At 37.4% G+C, this 17254-nt stretch overlaps 1 protein-coding gene across 1 annotated transcript in view; it reads right to left on the bottom strand.

Annotated features, from left to right (window-relative positions):
• cog5 (component of oligomeric golgi complex 5) overlaps positions 1–17254 on the bottom strand; it is a 129377-nt gene that overhangs the window by 93804 nt on the left and 18319 nt on the right. The window contains exon 6 of the mRNA XM_031899016.1: positions 14167–14287. Within this exon, the coding sequence (XP_031754876.1) occupies positions 14167–14287 (121 nt within the window). The remainder of the gene's footprint in view (positions 1–14166; positions 14288–17254) is intronic.

Here is a 17254-nt window from a genome sequence, read left to right as displayed (position 1 = left end):
CACCAGCATAATTTTATAAAAGCATATCAGGCAAGTAGACTTTTCCCAGTGTGCAGGTAACAGTGTGTTCGTATTTTTTAGCTTTTGCACTCCTCCTGCTCTTTTGGGCTGAAGGAATTAAAATTTTCTTTAGGCCGATGCCACACTGAGCATATGGCGTATATTTCTGGCAAGCCAAAAATACCTCCATATGCTCCTGCCTGTGCCTGCACCCAAATGAATGAAATACGCTCAGGTGCAGGCACATATAGCCGATATCCGCCACGTATTTCATTCATTCGGATGCATGCACAAGGTAAGGTAAGGTAGATGTACAGTAGCGGGGCGTATTCTCAGCAAAAAGTTTTTGGCTTGCCAGGAATATGCCCGTGTGGCATCAGTCTTAATATCCTCAGCAAACAGTCAGTTTGTTCTTGCTCCCTGGGAAAACCTGTGTAGCAGCTCCTGTGCAGGTTTTCCTTCACAGTTTGCTGAGAATATGAAAAAAAATGAAATTCCTTCAGCCCAAAAGACTGGGAGAAGTGCTAAAGCTTAAAATACTGGTGCTCAGTGAAGGAGAAGGGCTCACATATTGGCTACTATAGCAGGACTCAAGATGTACACTGATAAGTATGCTAATTAATGTCCACATGTTATGTAACCTGATTAAACAGACTGTTACCTGCACGCTGGGAAAAGTCTACTTGCCTGTTATGTTTTTAGAAAATTACGCTGGTGACCAGTGTTTTATTAAATAAAAGATTTTTAAATGGTTTTAAAATTAAATTTTAAAGGAGAACTAAGCCCCCCACCCCCAGATAAAAGCCCCCATCCGCTGAAATCATTAGTTAACAGTGGATGGGGGCTTTTGTCTGGGGGAGGTTAGTTCTCCTTAATGCATTATTGAAGGGGACAAACATATCTGTGTCTGCAAGTCCTAAGTTAATTCTTCGATTCTGTTTCTGCCCTTTAGACCCAGCATACCTCAAAAGGCTCAAAAGTAGATATGTACTCTATTTATCCATTTTTATTTTATGTATTTTTTTTTCCCATTAAAATTTTTTTTGTGGTAGGATGATCTGCTTTTCATAATTATTTTGAAATACACAAGAACTATTGCAATAATTCCCTTAATCAATTTAATATTAACTTAAGAGCACTGTAGCGTATGTAGACTACAGTAAAGGTAGCCATACACGGGCCGATTCTAGCTGCCGATATCGGCCCCTTAGACCGATTCGGCAGCTAATCGGCACGACCCATACCTGGCCTGAAATTGGCCAGATATTGATTGGGCAGGTTAAAAAATTTAGTCGGATCGGGGACCGCATCGGCTCGTTGATGCGGTCCCAAATCCGACTTCTCCTATACCCGTCGCACTAATTCGATCGTTTGGCCCCAGGGCCAAATGACCTAATTATCCTGGATCCACCCGATATCGCCAAGCGAGCGGATCTGAAGGTGTATGGCCACCTTAAAGGACAATGAAAGGTTAATATAAATTAAAAGTAAGTCTAAAGGCATTCTTTTTAAGTTCTTAGTGCATATCTAAATTCCCAGATCCCTGCTTGCTTCTCTGAGATATGGTGCTGGCAGCCTACAGCAGTGTGAAGACTACAGTGGCATCACTGAAATCTCTCTGTCCTTCCTGTAGGTGCCAGCAGGAGCCTTCCTATTCTCTGAGCATGTGTGTAACTTGACCCTGTCTCCTGTTCTGAGCTACACATGCCCACCAGCCAATCAGAAGCGGATCTGGCAGAGGGGAGGGGGGGGAGGGAATGAAACACGTGCAGTATGACGCAAGAAGGAAAAGGAAGGGAGAATACCTTTTTAGAGATGGCTGCCAGTTCTAGAAAATGTGAAGTAAGTGTGACTGAGTAAATATTTGATTAGGTGAGCCAAAAGTGAGGCGTTTTTACTAAACAATAGGAGGACTATTGGGCAGTATGCTTTTTAAATTTTGACTTGCATTCCCCTTTAACACTATATCTAATCATACACAATAAAATTGTTAATCAGCTTTGTTAATTAAGTTTAATTAACTTTGTTAACCACTTGTAATGAACAGCACTGATCTATTCTATTTATTTATTTGGTTTTGGAATACAAAATGCTATGTTCAATAATGGAAAGTCAACTTCCCCTGTCATAACAGGTAATTCAGATATTTAATGGGAAGCTTACAGCACATTTTTCTTGCCACAGAAAGCACAGACACATACATGCTATTTCAAAAAATACTCATAACTTTTATGTAGAAGATTTCCTGTCATATGCAGGATAAAATGGTTCGGATTATTCATTCCTATCAATCATTAGTATTTAAGTGGTCTTCGTTTGCAACATTTATAATATGTGAGCCTAACATTATTATATAAAACAAACTTAAAACTATAAATCCAAACGCAAGTCCAGTTGGTTAATTGTTCAGCGCTTTCAGCACTGAAAGGAGCTCATGTTCCCTAAAACATATGGTACATTTCTCTATTAATTCAAAAGTCTAATTATTTCATAATTTTAAAAATATTTTTTTTGATCATTAACTTGTGATTATTATTTGTATATTTGCTCATTTGCAGGGCAGTCACTTATTTGGTATCACAGCAGAACAGTGTTATGACAACGGTAGTGCAGTGGTGGCCTAATTGATTGGATCTGAACACTAAAACAACACTATTGTGTTGTGCTGTGGATAACTTTGAAAACATTTTTAATTACTTTTATAGAGATGCTGAACCTTTCTGCTTGTGCAGGAAGTTCAGCATATAAAATACATCATCTCTCTACTTCCAGGCCCCCAAAACTGTGTCAGCTACAATAACTACCGCATGACAGAGGTTGGCTTTGGGGCACTTTTCTAAAGGTGGCCAAACATGTATGGTGTCTGACTACAAGGCCCACAGGCTGAATTTACCAATACCATACAAAGTATACATATTTCTATTGTTTTGCTTATACAGGCCAATGACATTTTGGATAGTAGCAAGAATTTAAGTCCCAGAATCCTGCCTTAGTTTTACCTTAGCTATGGCACAAAGCAACTAAGACAGAGCAGCAATTTTTTAAAAGAATGCAACATCCCTATTAAAACATTCTGCATGTTCTGTTTTAATGTCTGACTGGTACATGTTGTAACATGCCCATTTGTTTTCTCACATCAGGAATATAACAGGATGGAAAGCCCCCCCTCAACAATCTGTAGTTGCTAGTCTATTGACCAGCATAATATAATTGTACATATTACAGGTATGGGATCCCTTATCTGGAAACCAGTTATCCAGAAAGCTCCGAATTATGGAAAGGCCATCTCCGATGGACTCCATTATAAGCAAATACAAACCGGATTCCAAAAAAGTTGGGACACTAAACAAATTGTGAATAAAAACAGATGTCGCAATGATGTGGAGGTGCCAACTTCTAATATTTTATTCAGAATAGAACATAAATCACGGAACAAAAGTTTAAACTGAGAAAATGTACCATTTTAAGGGAAAAATATGATCCACAAGCTTAGGCGTTTTCACTGGGCCAGGGATCATTTAAAATGGAGTGTGGCAAAATGGAAGACTGTTCTGTGGTCAGACGAGTCACGATTCGAAGTTCTTTTTGGAAATCTGGGACGCCATGTCATCCGGACCAAAGAGGACAAGGACAACCCAAGTTGTTATCAACGCTCAGTTCAGAAGCCTGCATCTCTGATGGTATGGGGTTGCATGAGTGCGTGTGGCATGGGCAGCTTGCATGTCTGGAAAGGCAGCATCAATACAGAAAAATATATTCAGGTTCTAGAACATATGCTCCCATCCAGACGTCATCTCTTTCAGGGAAGACCCTGCATTTTTCAACAAGATAATGCCAGACCACATTCTGCATCAATCACAACATCATGGCTGCGTAGGAGAAGGATCCGGGTACTGAAATGGCCAGTCTGCAGTCCAGATCTTTCACCTATAGAGAACATTTGGCGCATCATAAAGAGGAAGGTGCGACAAAGAAGGCCCAAGACGATTGAACAGTTAGAGGCCTGTATTAGGCAAGAATGGGAGAGCATTCCTATTCCTAAACTTGAGAAACTGGTCTCCTCGGTCCCCAGACGTCTGTTGAGTGTTGTAAGAAGAAGGGGAGATGCCACACAGTGGTGAAAATGGCCTTGTCTCAACTTTTTTGGGATTTGTTGACACCATGAAATTCTGAATCAACATATTTTTCCCTTAAAATGGTACATTTTCTCAGTTTAAACTTTTGTTCCGTGATTTATGTTCTATTCTGAATAAAATATTAGAAGTTGGCACCTCCACATCATTGCGTTCAGTTTTTATTCACAATTTGTTTAGTGTCCCAACTTTTTTGGAATCCGGTTTGTACTTCTACTTTTTAAAAATGATTTCCTTTTTCTCTGTAATAATTAAACAGTACCTTGTACTCGATCCCAACTAAGATATCATGAATCCTTATTGATGGCAAAACAAGCCTATTAGGTTTATTCAATATTTAAATGATTTTTAGCAGATTTAAGTTATGGAGATCCATACTGCAGAAAGATCCCTTATCCGGAAAACCCCAGGTCCCCAGCATTCTGGATAACAGGTCCCAAAACTACAGAAGAGTTATAACACCAAAATCTATAACATCACTACAAAACCTAATGCATATTACAATATATACACCTTTGTGCAGTGAAGCTCTTTGCAAGTAAAAATTATATTTAGTCTGATTAACCCATAGGTTACAAAACTGTAGGGAACCCTGACTGAAGAGACGGAACCATTGAAACCATTATATAGCATCTGGCACTTTCATATCACATTAGTGGATAGCAATGGTGTGCAGGGTAAATGTTAAACCAAACCAAAACACAACCGATACAATGCATTGGCCCTAATACTATACTATAGGGGAAATACAGGACACATATAATTATGTATGTATCGTGTATTTCCCGTGTTGTCTAGCAGTATCCTAAAAGACTGTCGGCTGTGCAAAAAAAATGGTTCTTTAAGATACAAATGTACATATTCTTCATGCACATTACACTGTGGTAAAATATATTTATTAATACATACTAAAAGCATTTGACTATTGATATTAACATGGATATTTTTAACTTTGGTTGGTAAGCAATAATTACATTTTAAAACATGCCTATTTAGATGCTCTGCAGCTCTCACCTAACACAAATCAAATGTGTAAATGTATTTATTACCCGCTGCCTTTGATTGTAGGCATGTGTAAATTATTCATCTTGATGTTAATTAGAAATGAACAAGCCAGGAATTACCAACATACAGTGAAGTCAAGCAAATGCACAGCCAAGAACAAGCGAAACTAGAGCGCATGGTAAATGACTAAAGCTCCATCTGGGGATAAGCAAGTACAAGAAAGGCAGAATTTACGTAATACATATTAATATTCTTGGCTATGTCTACTTTTTGCAAACTTCTACAGCAGTGGCTATCAATTTTTTCAGTTCAAGCCCTTTTTTAATATCCAGCCCGATAATATGTATCATTAAAAAATACCTCTCTATCATTATTCAGTGGAAAACAAACAAATAAAACAGTCCAGCAAAGCTGATTGCACAGAAACTGGGGTATAATAGCAGAGACGGGCTTACACCTTAATTGATTACAAGAGGGAAAACTCCTATTATCTACATGACATAAAGGTCAGTGTTAAAAAGTACATTACATTTTACTACTTCAGCTGACAATAGAGCCATCATAGATTTAACCCCCATTTGATATGAACACATGCTGCAAATTGCTTATGCAACAAGGAATGTGTTGAAAATGAAATATTTTAGAATTAACAAGGTATACTTGCATTTTACCAGAATTGCATTTCTAGTTAACAAATCAAAGATGCAACAATCCTACAAAAAGAAAAAAACTATCATTACGTAATCCATTCTAAGTAAAAACATTTCATTTGTGTACTGATGCAGAAAAGTTAAAGCAAAGCAATGTTCATGTAAGGTGTGAAGCAGGGAAAGCATAACACTGTGTGGGGATCAGTGGGTTGTTAAGTGGTGGGCGGGTTAGCACAGAACATTTTAGTCACTTAGAGATGTTAGAGGATGGTGAAAAAAGGTGTTAAAAGCTTATTTGAAATGACACTTGGCCAGTTGAGAATCTCTCACTTATTAAATAAATTCACATACACTTTCATATAACTTTTTACATCAAAAAACCCTTTACTAAAAATACAGAGGTACAATTTAGCATTTCTGAGATATTACCTGTAGTACATATAATTTTATTTTAACTGGAACCAAATGCACAGACAATGTGATAGTGTTCGATGATGATCCCAGATATCAGAATGACTTAAAATTTAGGACCTGTAAGCAACAAGACACTATACTATAGTATTTAGGAGATAAGACTATTTAAAACAAGTCTTGAAAGAAAGAATTTTATATACCATTTTCCCCTTGTGGGAATGGTACATAAAATATGTAAAAGGAATCTGTGATGCTTTATTTACTAAACACATTTTAATACCAAATGCCGACTTACACATGCACATTCGCAGGAGACTACATATCTGAAAAATTTTGCATGCAAAAACTAAACAGGGAAATATGTTGCATTGTACGCAAGGGAAGAAGTCACAAAACAGAAACTTAATTGTTTCAGAGCAGTGTTTGAGTTGAGGTTGGTAAGAAAAAAAATGTGCTTTTAAGGTATTCAAATTAGCTGGGATGGCTTGAACTTTTGCTAGGTATGAGGAGGCCAATACAGCATGCTAAAATATTGATGGAAAAGGGTATTGAAGCAAGGAGTAAAATAAGTCCAAAATTATTCTTTATATATGTAAAAAGTCCTATCGGTTGCTGAGATCAGGGAATTGATTATGAACTGTTTTTCATCTTTCTACACAATTGATGTGTAGAAAGATGTGCTTCCTTTAAAATGGACCCAATTCTAGTAATATAACTACTGATACATGGGTCAGAGACTTAAGGGCTGTGACACACGGAGAGATTAGTCGCGCTGCAACAAATCTTCCTTGTCGTGTGCGAATAATCTCCCCGAAATGCCATCCCACCGGCTAGAATGTAAATAGGCGGTGGGATGGCATACATGGCGCGATATGACGAAGTCGGTGGGATGGTATTTCGGGGAGATTAGTAGCCCGCGAAAAGGGAGATTTGTTGCGGCGCGACTAATCTCCCCATGTGTCACAGCCCTAAACATGTAAACATAACAAAGATCTGGGACTGGATGGCATTCATCCCAGTGTACTAAACAAGCTTAGCTCTGCGATTGCCAAACTTCTTTGCTTAATTTTTTAGGATACCTTAAGGTCTGGCATAGTGCTTAGAAATTTCTGACTTGCTATTGCATACCAGCCAACATTTGAAAAATGTAAAGAGGGACAAGAAGAAATACCACTCCAATTGTGTGACCACATCTCCTAAATACCATGATGATTTGTCACTCATGTTGAAGGAGATTAAGTGTGGACAAAAAAACATACTGCATGACATTTCTAATAACTCCATAAATTTCTGTGTGATTGTTTTATTATGGCTAGTTAGGGCAGGGTCATAACTGTATTGCAGCTTTGTTTCAGGAAGATTATGGGGGTGGTGGGACTTTTGTCATAGATAAACAGAAAGAATCTTAGTCTTTATCCTGCTCTGTTGGGGGCAGTATCTGACTTCTAGTTCATATAGGAAAATCTCATTGTTGCTTAGATTATTCACATTTCTACCAGTCTCAGCACGGAATGCTGAAGCTATTGGCAGTTTTAATCAAACAGGTGGCAAGACATTCTGACAATTTACTGCAAGTTGCTCATCTAAAATCAGTTTACACATTTGTTCAAATATTTTATTAATTTTTTTTCTAGTTAAACTGCCAAACCTAATTAGTGTCCTTGGACACTTACCTATAAAATAGTTCTTTTTGTCTAGAATTAACAAATGGAATCAGTGTAACAGTCAATTTAAAGTATGGCTATTAAAAAAAAAGGTTGAATATTAGTTACAGACGTTGCTTTATCTATTTGCATACTTCTCTCTCTTCTTGCAAGGTAGTGCCTCGATTGTACCTGCTTGATTGACATAGAACTGAAGTAAAATTAGTCAGACTGGTCCTTTGAATACTTTTGTAATTTATACTAACTTTATATTGTTAGTGGTTTCTAAGACAAAATGAAATGATGAATAAAAATGTAAATGTGCCCAGAAAGAAGTTTACATCAATTCATTTTATGGGTTTAGAGTCCCTTAAAAGAAAAACTATACCCCCAAACATTTCTGGCTTGCATACACAATCTCATATGTAAAACCCTGCTTCATCTAAATAAAACATTTTCATAAAATTATACTTTTTAAGTAGTATGAGCTATTAGGTACTCCTGAATAGAAATTTTTCATTTAAAAATTAAGGGCCATCCCCTGGGATCATAGGATTTACAGTGCGCACGCACACACACACACACACACACAGCCCATCACAAAATGGTGGGTCATGGGAAAGGATTAAAATTTACTAATATATATCTATATCTTCCAGTATAGATAGATTCTTTAATAGGTCAATAAGCTATCTGTTGATTAATTATTTATTCTGAAGGTACGGTTTTCCTTTAAAGGAGACATATACCATAAATTTTTACAATGCACTAAACTATGTAAAATAATGTAAAATAGAAGTGCTTTTATTGTAATACCTTTGGGATCAAATATGTCCATAACTGCTTGAAAACTGTGCTCTACCCATGCCTTTTGCAAGCTTCCGGTTTAGAATCTTCAGTATGTGGCTGGGAGCCTCAGCCCTGATCAACTTCAGTAACAGAGCAGCAGCTACTTAAAGTGCAGTGAATATGCATAGGGTGGGTGGGGCTTTGCGATGTCACAGGCAGTCCCTTCGCTCCCCCCCACCTGGCAGCAGCACAAGCATAGAGACACAGAAGGAGGAAACTGGGAGTAGTTTCCCTACTACTGTAGAGTAAAGCCTGTCAGTCAGTGCTGTGACCACTTCCTGTGGGAGACTGAAGCCACTCCTATCTTTCATTTCACTCTGGCTTCTGACTTGAGAGGTTGTCTATGCAGCTCTCATATAATGACAGTTTCAGGAGGTATAATGCTTTCAAAACATATTTTTTTCTGCATCATTTCACATTTTGAGGGAGGGTGAATATTATTAATATTATATTAAACTGATTTTGAACTTTATCTAAAATGTCTCCTTTAAGGTTTGCTGCTGCCACTGCTTGCACTAGAGGTCAGAAATTATGCAGCATAACTGTGTGGTCTGCTTAGAAAGAGAGGAAGCTGAAATGGATGAAAATAACTGCAGCAAAGCAAATTCATATTTGAATGTGTGCATAGGTAGCCAACAAGAAAGAATTCCAACCTACTGTTTTGTTTAGACAATAATAAAGGCACAGAAGGAATGGAAAGGCACTGAAGGAATGGACATGAACGATATTTAAGGGATGAAAGTTAATGACAGTACAATAATTAGGTGTAAAAAACAGTGTTTTTCTCTTGCACGTGGATTCAGTGTAGAAGAGCAGAAGCAGGCAATTTGTACCATGGATCTAAAAGTGATCTAATGATTTTCCTCACTTATGTGTACCTCCCAACATTTCAAAATTTCAAAAAGGGACAAAAAGAAATGCCGTTCGCAGCAGTGAAATTTTTGGTCATGCCCATTTATGTGACCACACCCCTACCACTCCCATTTTACAACATTTGGCAGGCTATGTAAAGTTTCACCAGTAGAAATTTTTAAATAAACACATTTGCAGAAAAGCATAAGCTTCCGAGGACCAACCCCTTCCTCAGGTGAAATACAAACATAATGAACCCAACACTTTAAATGCCATATAAACATGTGACTTTTTTAACCCCTTTTAGACTGTATAATTAAAAGTACAGAATAACAGGAACAGCACCTCTTGTCTTTGTAGATTAAAATGCCTTTATTGCAAAGTTTTTGGGGGCAAAAACAAACTTTGCAATAAAGGCATTTTAATCAAAAAGGTGCTGTTCCTGTTCTTCTGTACCAGGATATGCCGATGGAAAGTGGCCATTGGGGAACCTGCACTACTTCTAACTAATCACAAGGCTTGGTGCTGACTACTACTCTCCAAATTGTATAATTAAAAGTCCCATACAGCCATTCCATGTTTCATTAATAAAATACTCAACGATCCAGTTCCATTCCTTATATTTCCTGTAAAAATTATGTATAATGTATAATTACCTGTAAAAATGTATCAATAAATAAAGTATAACATTGAAAGCAACAACTGATGCAATATGTGTCCATGAGTAAATACAAAGTGCGTTTTTCATAAAAAACATTGTAAGCTAAAACTTTCATTTAATCCTTGTGGGGAGAGAAAACATTTCTACTGGATGGTTGAGCCTGAAAGCGGCTTGGGAATTGAATGCACCCAATAAAGCAAAGTAAGTGGTGTGCCGAAGGTACTGTCTTTTGTGAAGTTTCACCAGTCTAACCTTTCATTTTTAGAACAGAGTCCTAATTCATAAATAAATGCATCCAAAGTTCATTTGAAAACAAGGCACTTCAGACTCAATCACTTGGTTTCTGCATATGTAAATATGTGCTGCCTAAACTTTTGAAAATAACTACTTCTGTGTGTATTATCTTTTGTATAAAAATTATTAGTTATTAACTATTTAACAACATTTTTTAAAGTTTCTGGGAGCTGTAGATATATTAGCTGAAAAAATGTCCAAAAAAAGTTGTATGGCCTGTTTTGAAGTGCTTTCAATCTATATCATGCTCAAAGTCAAAAGTGCACACAGCAAGCTATGTAAAAAGAAATGAAAATTCGGAATGCAGATAAAGACAACCACAGCAAACACCTTTTAATAAAACTGGATAAATTACTTGGTCCTACAAAATGCCATGGCTCATTAAATTATTTGTCTCTTTTAGCAGTGGTATTTATGTTACATGATAATTATTTTTTTGTAAACTTTAATATGTAAACATGATATGAATGAGCATAACTGAGCTATGCTGTAAAACTTTTAGAAGCATGTATTAGTTCATTCAATCCTTTCATTACAGATGCAGTGAAAAACTTCCAACCTCAATACATATATAAAAGCTCTATTAAAATGTCAATCAATATAGCAATCATAGCTGAAGGAATATACTGTGTGTAAATGACAGTCCCACTATTTCTTTTCAGATTGAAAATAACATTTAACATAGCCAAAGTCAAACTTTTCTCAATTTTACAAATGTGTAGAGAATTTTAATATGTATAAAGTAACACACTGCATTAATAATACTACACAGAGACATACTATAGATTGACTTTTAACGGAATAAATGTAACATATCATTATAGATGTATAAGTGTCCCTGCAAGCAAGTGGTAGGATAGAGATGGAAATAGACAGAAATTAGTGAGGGTAAGATATTACTACAGTTAGAGGACCACCCTGTTGCATTTCCAAATGTAAAAACCAAATCCTTAAATGTACAAGACATTCCAATAATATTAGATTCCAAAGCTGCATTAATTGCACACAAAAATGTGGACTGATCTTAACCTAAGCCACGATAATACACACTCACTTCTTAGAGCAACAGTAACATAACCGTAAAAACTGAAAGTGTTTTAAAGTCTGAAAAGGATAATGTACTTTTGCCCTGCAATTGTGTTTGTGTCAGAGACTACTATAGTTTATATAAATAAGCTGCTGTGTAGCCACAAGGGCAACCATTCAAGCTGGTAAAAATGATTAAAGGCACAGGTTACATAGGTGCTTTACAGAACTTATCTGCTATGCAACCAGTGCCATTTAGCCCTATTTCAGTTTGAATAGGTACCCCTATGGCTGCACAGTAGCTTGTTTATATAAACTATAGCAGTGTTTCTGAAACAAGCACACAACTTTTACCTGTGCAGGGCAATATGACTTTCATTTTTTGTGTCACTCTTCTATTAAATGCACAACACACAAATAATTGCATGACTACTTGTCAGTACTGAACACATTATTTAGTTACATGTTATGCTAGAAAAAGTATGTAAACCCTTGTAAGCTGTCTTTAGTAAAGGTCAGAACCTACCAATAACAACCTGTTCTCCTCTACCAGGTGACGAAATGCAGAGAGGGCTACCAGTGGCGATTACTGAACAAGAATACACCAACCCATTATGGCTGCCAAATGCTCAAGGATCAATGCTATGCAGTGTTGGACTGGAAGTGATGCACCACCAACAAATTTGGGGGAATAGCAATTTGGGAGGGTGCAAGGAAAAATGTGCTATCGAGACCCTTAGCCTCTAAAGCAGCTCCAAACCATGTTTTACCAAAAGGATTCATGGTTGTGAGGTTTAGGTGTTAGTGAACATCAACTTTTAGCTCATCCTGCCAAAGAACATCTTGGTCGTCTAGTGACAACTATTATTACCATTCATGTTTTTATTTTTGACAAATTAACAAAGACTTTGCAAAAGGAGGTGAAAAGAGCTCATTTTTAAAGGCAAAGGACCTGCACAAAATCTTTTTAACTTCCCAATATGGGCTACACTGATCTTTGCAGCATGCAGCATGCCCTTTTCTAAGAAGATTAGCACTATGGACTATTAGAAATTATTTATTTATTAATTATGTACATTTAGAATATGGCCCACAAACATTTTCTTGCAATTGTATTGTACATAAACTGTTGAATGTAGCAGGATCTCCTGTAATTGCTTATCAGAAAACATGTAATATAAATATTACCGGCATTTATTATGCATCATCCAAGAAGAGCTGTTAAAATTACCATGATGAACTAGTACCTGTATCAGGTGTAAGGATACACAGTGGACAACGGTTGATCATTTAATAATTAGGCAATAAGAATCATTATGGCAGAAGCAAAGTTACAATCACTGGGGGATGCCAAATGTTACGCACCACCCAGTGATTGTAATCGCTTACTTGATACACTGGGCTGGTACTCCTGTTAGCAGAAAACTGCTCTGGACTGGGATTACTATCAATGGGGGGTGGCTAGCATTTGGCAAAAATCCACCCCCTGTGACTGTACATTTCCTTGTGCTCGTAATGTACACAATGCAAGCACTCCCATTAAAATTTCCTAATCTATATGAAACAGGGGATCATTATGTGCTGAATGCCAAGTAATGCATCCACTATTATTAGTATAAGTTACTCAAGAGGTCTGCAATTAATTCCACTGCAGACTTATACAAGGCCAAATAGTAAATGTCAGCAGGTAACCCCATGGCATATGAAGAAACAATTATTTACATTTTAGCAATTTACAAGAAACATGCACAAGAATGCAAGCACTCCTGTAGGCTACAGAGGAGTAGGTCAGATATTCTCAGCTTTAACCTGCCCTTTAAGGGAGAGGAATCATCATGTTTATAGGTGAAAAAAAGGTTGTAGCTGCCTATCAGCTAATTATAACGAAAGGTCTGCAACTGCTGAGTGATGTGTAATTTGTATTATATTGTCTAACCTACAGCACATATCACATTTTATAACTGTTGCTGCTTAAGTAAAAGAAAGTGTCCACAGGCTGCAACTAATAATTTATCTATCTTTACGATTAATCCATTAATATTATTAAAGCTTTTCCTGAAATAACATATCCCTTTTCTTTCACATATTTATTTTGCAATGTAGTGTTTATTTTTCAGAAGTGTTCTTACAATTCCTTTAATATCATTTTCATTGTTTCATTTCATATTTTTTAAAGACATCTTAGCATGAATTAGATGTTTTTACATGTATTTTTACATAATATAATTCAACAGACGAAGCGCTTTGCACAATATAAATATTAAACAACATTTTTTTTAGTTACTTTTTTTGATCTTATAAATGCAGAATGCAGCAAAGTATTGCTTTGTATGCCATCATTATAGGACACTAAACTTTCTTGAAAGCAACAGTGCCCTCCATAATGTTTGGGACAAGATTATAATTTTAAATCAAAGAACATAAAATTTTACACAGAGGGATAAATCAAAGAAAAATGTATCTTTGTCCCAAACATTATGGAGAGCACTGTATAAAAATGTCTAAGATTGGATGCTTTTATAAGAAATGAAGGTATGAAAAGTGAATCACTATCATCAGTTCAAGACATTCCTGTATATGTACATTATGTAATAGCATATAGAGACATTACTATGTCACAATATAAAGCGTCAGCTTACCCAGTTCACTGAGACTTTGAGCAGCTTTTGTGATCTCCCTGCTTCCACCCTGCAGCTGACCTTGAAGTCTTTTGCTGAGATACAAAATCCGTATAATTCTTCGAAGCAAATCACAAGCAGACTATAAATGAAACATATGCAAACTATGTAAAATAGGATTTAGCACAACACAGTGCATTCCATGCATTACAACCACTAAATTTTAGCTAATGCGTGTGAAATAATCATTGTCGTCTTACAGATTGCCCCGAAAATTATGTTTAAAAAAAAAAATATATAAATGTATTGGATGAATTTGGTGCCTACCAAAATGTTAGGCACTTATCTTATACCCTGGGGTAGTGCTCCTGTTAGGAGTAAACTACACCAGCCAGGGGTACCTGCAAGCAAGTGTCTCCTCTTCCTCCTGTCTTCTTTCTTCACAATCCCAGGGCCGACACATGCGCAGTAGAGTGAAAAAGTCAGATTTGTAGTTAAAGGACATGTAAACCCCACACAAAAAATAAATCAGTGAACAGCCTCTTTGAAATCTTTCCACACTGGTTGTCCAGAGGTTAATAGTAAGGCTGCAACATCCCCTTAATCACTTAGATTTGCTTCTCCTCCTGTAACCCACTCGGCCCCCTCCCTCAGGAATTTGCTTTGGCTGTTGGCTTGTGGGCATGCTCAGTTGTTCTAAACTCAGATTACTAAACACGCCCTCCAGCCCGGGGCCGGAACTAGGGGTAGGCAGAAGAGGCAGCTGCCTAGGGCGCAATGATTGGGTGGCGCCAGACAGGAGCCTCTCCTGCCTACCCCTAGCTCCTTTTTCATTGCCCCCGCCGTTTGTCATTACGCGGTGGGGGCAATGAAGTATCGCGTAGCCACCGCCCCCTCCCCCACGGAACTGTGCATGCGCGCTGAGACGCGAGGGGGGGGAAAGGTGCAGGGGCGAGGAGGCCGACCGGGTTGCCTAGGGCGCCCGGTCGGCTTGGCCCGCCCCTGCTCCAGTCTAGCAGCCATTGAAAAGATGCCATTACTGGTTGGCATCCATAGAAACTCAGCTCTAGCTGTCTGCTTCAATTTGTTTTCTCCCAACCAACTCTCCTGAGCTCAGCTCAAACAAAGCAGAACTTTTATCAGAGACAGCTGTGCCTGTGTGAGCCTGTATTCTTGATTAAATGTATGCTGAATAAGGTTCTGTGTGTATGCTGTTTGCAGATTTGAATGTAACTGATTATGTATCAGAGGAAAAATGGCCACCAGGTGAAAGCTGCTATTTGCTTTAGGAAAATGTGATGATTCTGGCAAGCGGAGGGGATGTATGCAGTACAAATGATGCCATTTGGGTGGGGGAGGCGTGTCCAACTGATATACATTGTAGGCAAATGTAGGCTTTACATGTCCTTTAAGGTTCACCTTTTCACTCTACTGCGCATGCTCAACCGGCGCAAATAAAGAAGTAGGAAGAGGATCACTCTCTTGCAGCCACCCCGGGCTGGTACAGTTGTCTCTTAACAGGAGCCCGGGGTATAAGGTAAACGATTACAATCCCTGGGGCTGCGCAGTTTGGCACCCCCCCTAGTGATTGTACCTTCCTTCTCCTTTAACCTTACTAAATTGCATGATTTTTATATATTTATTTCAGTGACATAGTACAAGCTATGATCTTGTTTCTTTTGTCACATTTTTAATGCCAGAAATAGAATGCCTTGGCACATTAGAAGCTACTGGGTGTAAGTAATAAAAAGTATAACATTTGCTACAGCTCTAATCACCTACAACAACCATTCAGCAAATAGCATTTACTGGTCACCAGTTTAAGAACATCTTATTAGGTGGTATGGGTAACTAAACCTGGGCAAGTGTGGGCCTTTTATTGCATTTAGGGGTAAGATTCTACAGCAATTATATTACAAGTATGGGACCTGTTATCCAGAATGCTCGGGACCTGGGGTTTTCCGGATAAGGGATCTTTCTGTAATTTGGACCTGCTACCTTAAGTCTGCTAAAAAAATTATTTAAACTGTAATTAAACCCAATAGGATTGTTTTAGCTCCAATAAGAATTAATCTTAGTTTATTTATCTTAGTTGGGATAAAGTACAGGGAAATCACTTTTAAAAATTTAAATTATTTGCTTATAATGGAGTCTATGGGAGATGGGCTTTACGTAATTCGGAACTTTCTAGATAATGGGTTTCTGGATAAGGGGTCCAATACCTGTATTATAATATAACCCTGTACTTCACTGTAGTATAAAACACAGCTTTGGAAGTTTAACAAATGTATGGCCATTTTTTCTAGTGAACTCAATTTGCAAATGTTTATAATGTAACTAACTACCAAGTAGCTACACTTTAATCACAGTTAAGAAAAAAAAAACACTAGAGTAAGTCGTATAATAAAGAAACCATGAAGAATTTGAAATGACAATAAAATAAAATTGGAATATGCTGACATAACATTTCTACAGAACTTCAGTAATAGCACTGCCATACTGATTACTCTGACCAGCCATTTATTGTAAAAATAGGATGGCTGACACTTGCTTGACTTTACCAAGCAAAATTCTTGACAAATGCAGCTCTCAGGGAAAAAAATGTTTTGCTAACAAGAAAAGCCAAACAGCACATTTATTGTTTTGTAATGGTTTTCAACAAAAATGTGCAAACCTACGTGATTGTGGGTTGATCCTACTTGAAATTTTAAGTACAAACATGGGGTCTTCTTTTTGTTTTATATTGTGTTAGCATCAGCATACAGTATTTCTAAACAGAATAAAGTAAAACTAGTTTGGCAAACAAATTCAAATAAGAATTCAAATAAGAATTCATTTGTCAAAATGACATCATAAACGCTGTATGTAAGATAAAAGCAAGATGCCAGTCATAGTGCAGGTAATCAGCATTCTAATTAAAGTGATACTGACAGCAAAATAATACTTTTGATTATATGATTCTACCTCCCAAAATACCTATTACTCATGTTGACCGTTTTCTCCAGAAAGCGCTTGTTTTCTAAATAGACGCTTCTTAAGATCCTGGACGCAACGGAGACAAACCCGACTGTCTCTGTTCCTGAGCGCCAACGTGTGCGCTATGACGTCA

The sequence above is a fragment of the Xenopus tropicalis genome, chromosome 3 (genome assembly GCF_000004195.4).
Source record: "Xenopus tropicalis strain Nigerian chromosome 3, UCB_Xtro_10.0, whole genome shotgun sequence".
Lineage (NCBI taxonomy): Eukaryota > Metazoa > Chordata > Amphibia > Anura > Pipidae > Xenopus > Xenopus tropicalis.
The sequence above is the reverse complement of the archived record's forward strand: the minus strand, read 5'-3'. Positions and strand labels throughout refer to the sequence as shown.